Raw genomic sequence first — 13,128 nt, forward strand, 5'->3', positions numbered from 1 at the left:
ATCATGTGCCTCCGCACCCCAGGTTAAAGAGATATTTCTCGTCAGGTCAAATGACTGCTAATTACTAGGTAGAACCCAAGGCTTTTGTTTCAAAACAAAATAACAGGATACTCCCATAAACATTGCAGTAGCCAGAGAATTAGGACAATTACAATTCTAAACCTTACCCAGTCCCTAAATGCACAACCCCAAAACATAACAACAGTCCTGCTGAGTGGACAATAGGTCTGATGGTGAAAAGCTCACAAAAAAAAGCCTTTAACAACCAGCTGAAAATATACAAAAATATCTTCAGATTATGAAGCAACAGAGGCCATAACAGCTGGGATTTTAAAGACTGTCTGATCGATGTTGCCAAAACAAAGCCACCAATTCCATTTTTGGAAGATAAACACAAAATGCTGGAGTGTAACTCAGCGAGACAGGCAGCATCTCTGGATAGAAGGAGTGGGTGACGTTTCGGGTCGAGACCCTTCTTCACTCCCTCTTCAGACTGAAGAGGGGCCTCGACCCTAAACTTCACCCGTTCCTTCTATCCAGAGATGCGGCCTGCCTCGCTGAGTTACTCCAGCATGTTGTGTTTACCTTCGGTGTAAACCAGCATCTGCAGTTGCCTGCTACACGATTCCATTTTTGGTCGTGCTTGCGTGGATCGGTTACTATGCAGGAAGCAACCTTTGCCTCTGTCCCCACTAATCCCTCCCATGGCACGTTCTTCCATTGCACTGATCCAGCGGTCTGCAAGAGAACGACCAGGTGTAGCGAGGAACCCCGCGCGCCGGAGGAAGACGGGATCAGGCAGCAGGTTTCCCAGCTTAGGCCGACGGCGGGCGGTTGCGTTTCCTCTTGCTCCTGCACGATTTGCAGATGCAGCACAGGATGCAGGGAGAGGCCAGGATCAGCAGTGGGGATGTCACCAGTACAATCAGACCTATTCCAAAGAGGATTCCTACAACCTGCAGAAGGGGGCAAAAGGAACAGCCATTAATGCTTCAGTAGCCCACAGCATCAGAAGTTTACGATTTCTTTGTTATCACCTCGTCCCCAGCCAACAATGGGCCATTGTTGGCTCCACCTTTCCTGAGTCATCGACGCATCGATCCAGTGATCCCTCTCTGACTTAGTCTGATGACGGGGTCTCGACCCGAAACGTCACCTATTCCTTTTCTCCAGAGATGTTTCCTGACCCGCTGAGTTACTCCAGAATTTTATGTCTATCTTCGGTGTAAACCAGCATCTGCAGTTCCTTCTTGCACATCAATAGTTTAATTTAGAGATACAGTGCAGAAACAGGCCCTTCGACCCCACCGAGTCCGCACCGGCCAGCGATCATCCCGTACACTAGCACTATCCTGCATACCTGGGACAATTTACAATTTTAATGAAGCCAATTAACCTACAAATCTCTGTCTGAAGAAGGGTTTCGGCCCGAAACGTTGCCTATCTCCTTCGCTCCATAGATGCTGCTGCACCCGCTGAGTTTCTCCAGCATTTTTGTCTACCTTCCATTTTCCAGCATCTGCAGTTTCTTCTTTAACCTACAAACCTGCACATCTTTGGAGTGTGGGAAGAAACTGGAGCACCCGGAGAAAATCAGGCAGCAACTCTACCGCTGCGCCACTGTACTGCCCCAAAGTACTTGAGCTGTATCAACATTCAGAATCCCAAGTGCTTTTTTCTGTACAATCACCAAAATCTCACTGGGAAACTCCAAAGAATTCAAAAATTCGTTATACAAAGCCTTACCCATGGCAGCTGATGTACGAGTCTGTTATATTTCCAATTACTTTTTGTTTGAAGGATTAAATATCCAGTAACATGCATCTATAAACATTGTTTAGCTCTCAACACAAACACTTTGATACATGCCGAACATTTAACATTTTCAGTATTGTCACGCATTATGCTATTTATGGTTGCAATCATTTCACAAACAAACATTTCCCCAACCTCTCACTTTCAAACGTACAGCTAGTCAAAAGCAAGCGGCCTCTCCAGAATAGGTCGTATTCAGAAATGGGGCAACAATTTATAGAGATAATTTCAGTTTGAAGAAGGGTCTCAACTCTAAATGTCACCCATTCCTTCACTCCAGAAAAGCCGCCTGTTACTCCAGCATTTTGTGTCTATCTTCGGTGTAAACCAGCACAAACCAACAACCCTTCCATTCACACCTCACGCTGCCTCGGCAAGGCCACCAGCATAACCAAGGACGAGTCTCACCCCTCTTCTCCCCTCTCCCATCAGGCAAGAGGTATAGTAGTCCAAAAACACACACCTCCAGATTCAGGGACAGTTTCTTCCCAGGTACATTCAGGCAACTGAGCCATTCTATCAACAACTAAAGGTCCTGAGCTACTATCTATCTCATTGGAGACCATAGGACTAACTTTAATCAGACTTTACTGGACTTTATCTTGCACTAAACGTTATTCCCTTTATCATGTATCTGTACACTGTGGATGGCTCGATTGTAAACATGAATTGTCTTTCCGCTGACTGGATTAGCACACAACAAAAGCTTTTTACTGTACCTTGGTACACCTGACAATAAACTAAACTAAAACTAAACGAAACATGTAACCTGGCACAGAACTCTGTATAAACGAACTGTATCCAAATGACTGTATCGATTTCTAAGCCAACAAGCCTATATGCATATGATGCTCCCAATGTGACCTCCTTTATGTCGGCGAGGTCAAGCAGACAATCCATTTTGCTGAACACTAACGATCAGTCTGCCAAGGTCTATTGGAATTCTTGTTGCTAACCACTTTAACTCTTATTCCCATATCAACCACTCTGTCCTGGGCCTCCTTCTTTATGGGCCTGGCCCACTTGCCGATTTTTTAGGCAACTGCCGGCGACTGTCATTAGTCGTAGCACGTCGCCGAAAAAACGGGTGACAACCTACGACAGCACCTACGTTAAGCTACGCTCATTGGCGTCAAACCCACTGTGGCGGAAAATCTTTCAAGATGTTGAAAATTTAGCAGTGACCAGAAAGATGCTACGACTTTTTGCACGACTGAGGAGACTATTCCCGGCGACCACCGGCGAACATGTGGCGACAAACTAGTAGTTGCCTAAAAAAAATCGCCCAAGTAGGACAGGCCCATTACCAGAGTGGGGCCACTCGCTAACTGGAGGAACAGTTCGCCTCATTCCACTGGGGCAGCTTACAACACAGCATTTTGAATATTGATTTCTCTAACTTCAAGAAACACTTGCTTTTCCCCCTCTCCCTCATTTACAGTTTCCCCCATGCCTCGTTGTCACCTTCCCCTCAGCCAACAATGAACCATTGTGCATTTCCTTGATCGTCGTCTGCTTTGATCTGTCCTTTTTACACCTTACCTGCTCTGTGCACCCTTCCATATCTCTCGTCTGCAGCGGCCTCTGCAGTCCGTCTGCGTTTTTATTATTTTATGTCTATGTTTTAATGTAGTTTTTGTTATTTTTGTTGGGGTATGTGTGTAGGGGGGTGGGGGTGGTGTGGGGGGATTGGGGGTAACTTTTAAATCTCTCCCTGCACGGGAGACCCGACCTTTTCTTTGTCGGGTCTCCGTTGTCGTTGGGGCTGCAACGAGGAGCGGCCTCCAACAGGAAAACCGGGGGCTCTGGTGCCAAATACTCACCGTCGCGGAGCTGGCCGAGTCCAGAGCGGGTGGAGCTGTGGTGGACGCTGCTGCGACCCGACCCCCGGAGATTCGGTGGCTGCAACTGCGGGTTTGGCGGACGGCACCGGGAGTCCGCGGGTCCCTGGAGGGAGACCGCTTTTCGGGGCTTCCGCAGCGGCGACTTCTCCCGCCCGAGTTGCGGGGTTGAAGAGCACCTGGAGCGGGGCCTACATCACCGCCCCGCGCGGCTTGGAATGGCCGCGGGAGTTTGCGAGCGCACGCCGGGGGCTCTAACATCAAGACCCGGTGTGCGACCTTGCATCACCCGGCGTGGTTTTAATGGCCACGGGACAATCGCCATCGCCCGCCGGGGGCTTTGACTTTGACTCTGACATGGGGGGGGAGAGTGCAGTGGAGAGAAAAGTTTTTTTGGCCTTCCATCACAGCAATGTGATGGATGTTTATGTAAAATATGTTGTGTCTTGGGTTTATTTGTTTGTAATGTATGGCTGCAGAAACGGCATTTCGTTTGGACCTCAAGGGGTCCAAATGACAATAAATTGAATTGTATTGAATTGTATTGTATTTTCCCTCTCTGATTCTCAGTCTGAAGGGTTGTGACACAAAATATCACACTTTCCCTCTCTCTCCAGAGATGCTGCCTGCCCCCCTGAGTTACTCCAGCATTTTGTTTCTATCTTCACTATGAACAGTGAATTATCCAATGACAAGTAATACCCTCTAATCCCCATCACCTCTTTCTCCCGACCCCACCATACCCTGATGCACACATTTCCCCATCGTCATCTCCCACCTCAATCACCCTACTCCTTTCCCCTCCAGTAAATCTTCCATCCCCTGGTGCCACATTTCCTTTTAATCACCCTCTATTTCCCCTCCCCTATCCCCATCCAGGAGCAGCACCTCATATTTCACTTGGGCAGTTTATATCCCAGCGGCATGAACATTGACTTCTCCAATTTCCAGTAGCCCTTATTGTCACCTCCCCTTCTCAGCTCTCCCTCAGCCCTCTGGCTCCTCCTCTTCCTTTCTTTTTCCCGCCCCCCCCCGCGCCTACATCAGTCTGAAGAAGGGTTTCGGCCCAAAACGTTGCCTATTTCCTTCGCTCCATAGATGCTGCCGCACCCGCTGAGTTTCTCCAGCACTTTTGTCTACCATCCATATCCCTCCTTTGTTTAGAGATACAGCGCGGAAACGGGCCCTTTCGGCCCTCTGGGTCCGCGCTGACCAGCGATCCCCGCACATTAACACTATACTATACCCACTAGGGACAATTCTATTTACATTTACCAAGCCATTTACCTACATACCTGTACGTCTTTGGAGTGTGGGATCTCAGTGATAACCCACGCAGGTCACGGGGAGAACGTACAAACTCCGTACAGACAGCACCCGTAGTCTGGATCGAACCCGGATCTCCGGCGGTGCATTCGCCTTAAGGCAGCAACTCTAATGCTGCGCCACCGTGCCACACTTTGCATTTCACTCCTGCTCTTCTTTCCTTTTCCAAATCCTTTTGTCTTATTTTCACCACCAGTCTTTGTCACTAACTTCACCCATATCCCAATCACCCTCCACATCACTTGTATTCTCCTCTCATTTACCAAGTTTGGTCCAACCCTAACTCCCTTTTCCAGCTTTCTCCCCCCTAATCTAATCAATCTGAAGAATCATTTTGCCACAATACATCTTCTGCCCATTCCCTCCATAGATGTTGCCTGACTTGCTGCGTTCTACCAGCACATTTTGTTGTAGGCCTATATATCACATCATGTCGTACTTAGTTCCAATTTTCCTTTTAATCGACTCACCTGAGTTCTGTTCCAAATGACTGAAGCCCTGGAGTGGCCAAGTTTATTGCGGCATGGTCCTTTGTCATAGTGCCTCAGGAAAATATCATTCTGAAAAGTACAGATTGTCCATAAATAAATAAATAAATACATCATCTTGAGCCTTCGCATCCTACTGAGTGTCAATAATTTGCCGGTTTAGTTTGTAAAAAATTAGCAGGGCGTGTGTAATTAGTCTGTTACATGCTTAAGGCCTTCATTTGCAGCAGTCTGCTGTTTATCAAGGTTAGACACAAAAAGCTGAAGTAACTCAGCGGGGCAGGCAGCATCTCCGGAGAGAAGGAATGGGTGACGTTTCGGGTCGAGACCCTTCTTTTAACCTGAAATGAGGAAACACAGAACTGCAGATGCTGGTGAATACACAATTCAGTCTCCAGTCTGTAGAATGGTCTCAACCCATAACGTCACCTATCCATGTTTTGCAGAGATGCTGCCTGACCCGCTGAGTTACTCCAGTTCTGTGTCCTTAACTCTGAGATGAGAAAAAAAAATTTCACACAGAGGGTGGTGAATCTGTGGAATTCTCTACCACAGAAGGTAGTCGAGGCCAGTTCATTGGCTATATTTAAGAGGGGGTTAGATGTGGCCATTGTGGCTAAAGGTATCAGAGGGTATGGAGAGAAGGCAGGTACAGGATACTGAGTTGGATGATCAGCCATGATCATATTGAATGGCGGTGCAGGCTCGAAGGGCTGAATGGCCTACTCCTGCACCTATTTTCTATGTTTCTATGTACACCTATAGAAGTTCAATAAAAGGTCAATAGAGGTGACATGAGCGAACCTCCTCAATCACCTACGTAGAGGCATTGATGAGCTTTCTTTGTTCTCGCATCAATGTACTGGGCCCAGGACAGATCTTCGGAGATGTGCTCATCCAGAAACTTGAAGTTGTTGACTGAAATTGTAGTCATTGGGGGCTGCCTCACAGCGCCAGAGACCTAGGTTCGATCCCGACTACGGGTGCTGTCTGTATAGAGTTTGTACATTCTCCCCGTGACCGCGTGGGTTTTCTCCGGGTGCTCCGGTTTCCTACCACACTCCAAAGACGTACAGGTTTGTAGGTTAATTGGCGTCGGTAAAAAATTGTCCCTAGTGTGTAGGAGGATCGTGTTAGCGTACGAGGTGATCGCGGGTCAGCATGGACTAGGTGGGCCAAAGGTCTTGTTTCCGTGATGTTCCTCTAAAGTCTAAAGACTCTCTCGACCTATGTCCTGAGAATACAGACAGGTTCATGGACCCTCAGCTTCCCCTTCCCAAAATATCAATCAGCTCAGCCTTGCAAATAGAAGCAGAAACTTTCTAAAGGACACCAAGTAGACCCCACAACAAAAATATGGCAGGTTATGGATGAAAAAAAAATAAAGCAGGTCTACTTGGTTCATAAGTTATAAGTAGAATTAGGCCATTCGGCCCATCCAGTCTACTCTGCCATTCAATCATGGCTGGTCTATCCTTTCCCTCTCAACCCCGTTATCCTGCCTTTTCCCCATAAGCCCTGACCCCCGCATTAACCAAGAATCTATCGATCTCTGCCTTAAAAATATCCATTAATTTGGCCTCCACAGCCTTCTGTGGCAATGAATTTCACAGATTCACCACCCTCTGACTAAAGAAATTCCTGACACCTCCTTTCTAAAGGTAGGTCCTTTTATTCTCTGAGGCTATGGCCTCTGGTCCTAGACTCTCCCACTGGTGGAAACATCCTCTCCACATCCTTGATTAATTCTCTCTCATTACTGTTTATAATGCCTCCACCTGCAATCTGGGTATCTGAATAGGCAACCATTAATGGCGGGATTTTTCCTACACACTCCTTACTCCACAAGATCAGTTGCTGCACAAGTGAGCTTCAGTTAGAATATTTGTCAAGGGAATGGTTCTTGAAGAGAACTTAAAAAAAATTTTAAAACACAGGATTCATGCAAATCTTTGAACGGACTGCAGTTGTTTGTGAGAGATACTTACGTCCAAATCGTGAAGGCAGTACCAGCAAAAAGTGTGCTTGCAGTTTTTGCACATCATTTGGGCACAGCCTTGGTTTCGTTCGATGAGAATATGGCATACAGGACACTGTTTGATGGGAGCGTCTGTGTCTTCGTTATTAAGAACACTATGGGGAGAAGCAAAGTAAAATTAAACTTGCAATTTAGTTTAGATTATTGTCACGTGTACCGAGGTACAGTGAAAAGCTTTTGTTGCGTGCTAACCAGTCAGCGGAAAGACAATACATACAATCGATCCATTTAGTGTATAGATACATGATAAGGGGATAACATTTAGTGCAAGGTAAAGCCAGCAAAGTCTGATCAAGGATAGTCCGAGGATCACCAATGAGATGGATAGTAGTTCCGCACCTCTCTCTGGTTGTGGTTGAATGATTCAGTTGCCTGATAACGGCTGGTGAGAAACTGTCCGTGAATCTGAAGGTGTGCTTTTTCACACTCCAATACCTTTTGCCTGATGGGAGAGGGGAGAAGATGGAGTGACCAGAGTGCAACTCATCCTTGATTATATTGCTGGCCTTGCCAGCGCGAGGTATAAACGGAATCAATGGAAGGGAGGTTGGTTTTTGTGATGGTCTGGGCTGCGTCCACAATTCTCTACAATTCCTTGCGGTCTTGGATGGAGCTGTTCCCAAACCAGGCTGTGATGCATCCTGATAAAATATTTTCTATGGTGCATCTGTAGAAGTTGGTGAGAGTTGTAGGGGACATGCCAAACCTCATAAACCTTCTAAGGAAGTAGAGGGGTTGGTGTGCTTTCTTGGTTGTTGCTTCAGTATGGGTGGTCCAGGAGAAGTTGTTGGTGATATTGACTCCTAGGAATTTCTACTTGCATCTCTACCTCGACCTTGTCAATGCAAACTGGGGTGTGTGCACCCCTTCGCTTCCTGAAGTCGATCACTATCACCTTTGTCTTGCTGACGTTGAGGAAAAAGGTTGCTGTCTTAATACCATGACACGAGGTCCTTCCTATACATCATCTCATCATTATTTGATATCGGGCCCACAATGGTGTTGTCATCTGCGAATTTGAAAATTGAATTGGATTTGTACAAGGCTGCTCAGTCGTGGGTGTACAAGGAGTAAAGAAGGGGGCTGAGAACGCATCCTTGCGGAGCAGCAGTGTTGAAGATTATTGTAGAGGATGATTTGTCCCTCATCCTCACTGATTGGGGTCTGTTGGTCAGGAAGTCGAAGATCCAGTTGCAGTGATGAGTGCTGACACCTAGTCCTGCGAGTCTGGTGATAAGCTTGGATGGTATAATGGTATTAAAGGCAGAGCTCTAGTCTATGAATAGGAGCCTGACGTAGGTGTTTCTCCTATCCAGGTGTTCTAGTGATGTGTGCAGGGCTAGGGCGATTACATCATCCATGGACCTGTTGAGGCGGTAGGCGAACTCTTTGCAGAAAGACGCATCCATTTATTTCATAATCACCAGCTGTGAAGACCTTGTGCCAATGAAATATTCATAAATCTCCGATTTGATCTCATTCTTAAGTTTTCCAATGCACAAAATGTCAAAGCTATTGAAAAAGAGCCATCCCCATCCAAAGTAGACGAAAATGCTGGAGGAACTCAGCGGGTGAGGCATCGTCTATGGAGAGAAGGAAAAGGCGACATTTCGGGTCGAGATCCTTCTTCAAAACCGAGGGTCTGATTCTGATTCCTCCTTCCCTATCCAAAATCTGATGAACACCACAAGAAATTGCACAAGACTGCAAGAACTTGCAGAGAATTGTGGACGCAGTCCAGACCATCACATAAACCAACATCCCTCCCATTGACTCCATTTATACCTCACGCTGCCTCAGCAAGGCCAGCAGCATAATCAACGATCAGTTGCACCCTGGACACTCCGTCTTCTCCCCTCTCCTCAAAGCTATAGAAGTGTAAAAAAAAAAGCATACCCCCAGATTCAGCTGTTATCAGGCAACTGAACCATCCTACCACAACTCGCGAGCAGTAGTGAACTACTATCTGCGTCACCGGAGACCCTTAGGCTATCTTTGATCAGACTTTACTGGCTTTATCTTGCACTAAATGTTATTCATGTTATTCCCCTTATCACGCAGCTGTACACTATGAATAGGTCGATTGTAATCATGTATTGTCTTTCCTCTGACTGGTTAGTACAGGACAAAAGTTTTCCATTGTACCTCGGTATACGTGACAATAAACTAAACTGAAACTGAAACATTCCTAGTGTGTGTAGTGGCACAACAGTGGAGTTGCTGCCTTACAGTGACAGAGACCCCGGTTCGATCCTGACTACGGGTGCTGTCTGTACGGAGTTTGTATGTTCTCCCTGTGACCACGTGAATTTTCTTTGGCTGCTCCGGTTTTCTCCCACACTCCAAAGACATACAGGTTCATAGGTTAATTGGCCTCTGTAAATTGTCCCGAGTGTGTAGGATAATGCTCGTGTATGGGGAGATCGCTAGTCGGCACAGAATCGGTGTGCCAAAGGACTTGTTTCCACATTGTATCTCTAAAGTCCAAGGAATTTGATGACCAGTTATGGGCTTCCTGCCACAGAGGGTTGTTGGTGGTCGAGTCAATGGATATTTTTAAGGTAGAGATTGATAGATTATTAAAAGAACAGAAAGAATGTTCAGTAGTTCTCATAGAAAATAGGTGCAGGAGGAGGCCATTCATTGTGATCATGGCTGATCGTCCCCAATCAATAACCCGTGCCTGCCTTCTCTCCATATCCCTTGATTCCACTAATCCCTAGAGCTCTTTCTAACTCTCTCTTAAATCCATCCAGTGACTTGGCCTCCACTGCCCTCTGTGGCAGGGAATTCCACAAATTCACAACTCTCTGGGTGAAAACGTTTTTTCTCACCTCAGTCTTAAATGACCTCCCCTTTATTCTAAGACTTGGCTCCCGGTTCTGGACTCGCCCAACATTGGGAACATTTTTCCTGCATCTAGCTTGTCCAGTCCTTTTATAATTTTATATGTTTCTATAAAATCTCCTTTCATCCTACTAAACTCCTGTGAATACAAGCCTAGTCTTTTCAATCTTTCCTCATATGACAGTCCAGCCATCCCAGGGATCAATCTTGTGAACCTACGCTGCACTGCCTCAATCACAAGGATGTCCTTCCATCAGTATCACTAAACAAAATGTCCTGATCGTTATTACATTATTCTCTGTGGTATCTGCAATGTAAAATCGAGCCAGCACCGCCATTCATTGTGATCATGGCTGATCATCCACAATCGGTAACCCGTGCCTGCCTTCTCTCCATACCCCTTAATTCCATTAGCCCTTCGAGGTCTATCTAACTCTTTTAAATTCATCCAGTGTATTGACCTCTACTGCCTTCTGTGGCAGAGAATTCCACAAATTCACAACTCATCTCAGTTTTAAATAGCCTCCCCTTTATTCTTAGACTGTGGCCCCTGGTTCTGGACTCCCCCAACATTGCAAACATTTTTCCTGCATCTAGCTTGTCTAGTCCTTTTATAATTATATACGTTTCTATAAGATGCCCCCTCATCCTTCCAAATTCCAGTGAATACTAGCCCAGTCTTTCCAATCTTTCCTCATATGACAGTCCCGCCATTCCGGGGATTAACCTTGTGAACCTACGCTGCACTGTCTCAATAGCAAGGATGTCCTTCCTCAAAGTAGGAGGCCAAAACTGCGCACAATACTCCAGATATGGTCTCACCAGGGCCCTGTGCAACTGCAGCAGGACCTCTTTACCTCCTATACTCAAATCCTCTTGTTATGAAGGCCAACATGCCATTAGCTTTTTTCACTACCTGCTGTACATGTTTACTTTCAGTGACTGCTGTACACCCAGGTCTCGTTGCACTTTCCTTTTGATCTTGCTGCCAAAGTGGATAACCTCACATTTATCTACATTATACTGCATCTGCCATGCATCTGCCCACTCACTCAACCTGTCCAAGTCACCCTGCAAACTCCTAGCATCCTCTTCGCCGTTCACACTGTTACCCAGCTTTGTGTCAACTGCAAATTTGCTAGTGTTACTTTTAATTCCATCATCTAAATCATTAATAGATTGTAAATAGTTGCGGCCCCAACACCGAGCCTTGCGACACTCCACTCGCCACTGCCTGCCATTCTGACAGGGACCCGTTTATTCCTACACTTTTGATTCCTGTCTGCCAACCAATTCTCTATCCATGTCAATACCCTAACCCCAAGACCATGTGCTCAAATTAGTTTAATTAGTTTAGTTTATTTTAGAGATACAGCGTGGAAACAGGCCCTTCAGCCCACCAAGTACACCAAGTTCTTTCCTACACACTAGGGACAATTTACAGAAACCAATTAACCTACAAACTCACAAGTCTTGGGAATGTGGGAGGAAGTCGGAGCACCTGGAGAAAACCCACACCACCACAGGGAGAACGTACAACCCCCATACAGACAACACCCTTAGTCAGGATCGAATCAGGGTTTCTAGCGCAGTAAGGCAGCAACTCTACCGCTGTGCGTCAATATCTCCCATTTAATCGTGTAACATTGGATATTTCTTCCACTTAATATAGATTGTTGTAAAAATACATAAAGAATGTGGTATAATGCAATGAGTCGTAAAATCAGTCATCCTGGTAATTAATTTAGTTGTCAATTCGTACCTTATTAAATCATTAATGGCTTGAAGCACACGGGGATTACACCTCAACAGAATGTACTGTATTGTTGGTGCAAGTTGTAACTTTAAGCAAGTTGAAACAAACTTCAAAAAGCAGTCTAACCTCAACAAGGTGCATTCACTCATTTCCCACAGTTCACAATAGAAACTGGACGCTTTAGGGGATTATGCAAGTGTTACTATTTGCGGGTGCAAGGTGGTTACCACCCCAGGCCACTCTTTGTGTGCTAGTCAAAGAAGTGGGTCTGCAATCATGCATTACAATCGCTTCACTCTTTTCAACCTCTGTATCTATACCATGTATCTATCTGTAACTGTGAATGGCTCGACTGTAATCATGTATTGTTTTAGTTTTAGTTTAGTTTTTAGAGATACAGCACGGAAATGGGCCCTTCGGCCCACCGGGTCCCCGCCGACCAGAGATCCCCGTACATCAACCCTATCCTACACCCACTAGGGACAATTTTTTTAAATCTTTTTTACATTTACCTAGCCAATTAACCTACAAATCTGTATGTCTTTGGAGTGTGGGAGGAAACCGAATATCTCGGAAAAAACACACGCAGATCACAGGGAGATCGTAAAAACTCCGTACAGACAGCATCCATAGTCGGGATCGAACCCATGTCTCCTGCGCTGCATTCGCTGTAAGGTTGCAACTCTACCGCTGCGCCACACTGACTGCCCATATTGTCTTTCCCCTAGCTGGTTGGCACGCAACCAAAGTTTTTTACTGTACCACAGTTGACGTGACAATAAACTAAACTGAAAACTGAAATTAAAACAGAAAATGCTGGAAAGCCAGACCTGAAATATAACTAATTTCTCTTTCCACGGACGTTGCCTGGCTTGCTAATGTTTATAACATTTTCTGTTTCACATTGTCGGCATCTGGAGGTTTTTTCTTTCTTTAAGTAGTAACATTAATAGCATAAATAAGCCATGACATAACTAAATGGTCAGATTCAGGAGCCGAGACAATCTAATTCCTGGG

At 45.8% G+C, this 13,128-nt stretch overlaps 1 protein-coding gene across 1 annotated transcript in view; it reads right to left on the minus strand.

The window, feature by feature from the left end:
* Positions 1-499: 499 nt before the first annotated feature.
* Positions 500-13,128, minus strand: part of rnf144b (ring finger protein 144B) — an 83,350-nt gene continuing 70,721 nt past the window's right edge. Inside the window, exons 6-8 of the mRNA XM_033013716.1 lie at positions 7,459-7,603; positions 5,453-5,542; positions 500-956 (exon numbers count right to left, since the gene is read on the minus strand). Of these exons, the coding sequence (XP_032869607.1) occupies positions 816-956; positions 5,453-5,542; positions 7,459-7,603 (376 nt within the window). The 3' untranslated portion in view covers positions 500-815. The remainder of the gene's footprint in view (positions 957-5,452; positions 5,543-7,458; positions 7,604-13,128) is intronic.

Source organism: Amblyraja radiata, chromosome 2, assembly GCF_010909765.2.
Source record: "Amblyraja radiata isolate CabotCenter1 chromosome 2, sAmbRad1.1.pri, whole genome shotgun sequence".
Classification (NCBI taxonomy): Eukaryota; Metazoa; Chordata; class Chondrichthyes; order Rajiformes; family Rajidae; genus Amblyraja; species Amblyraja radiata.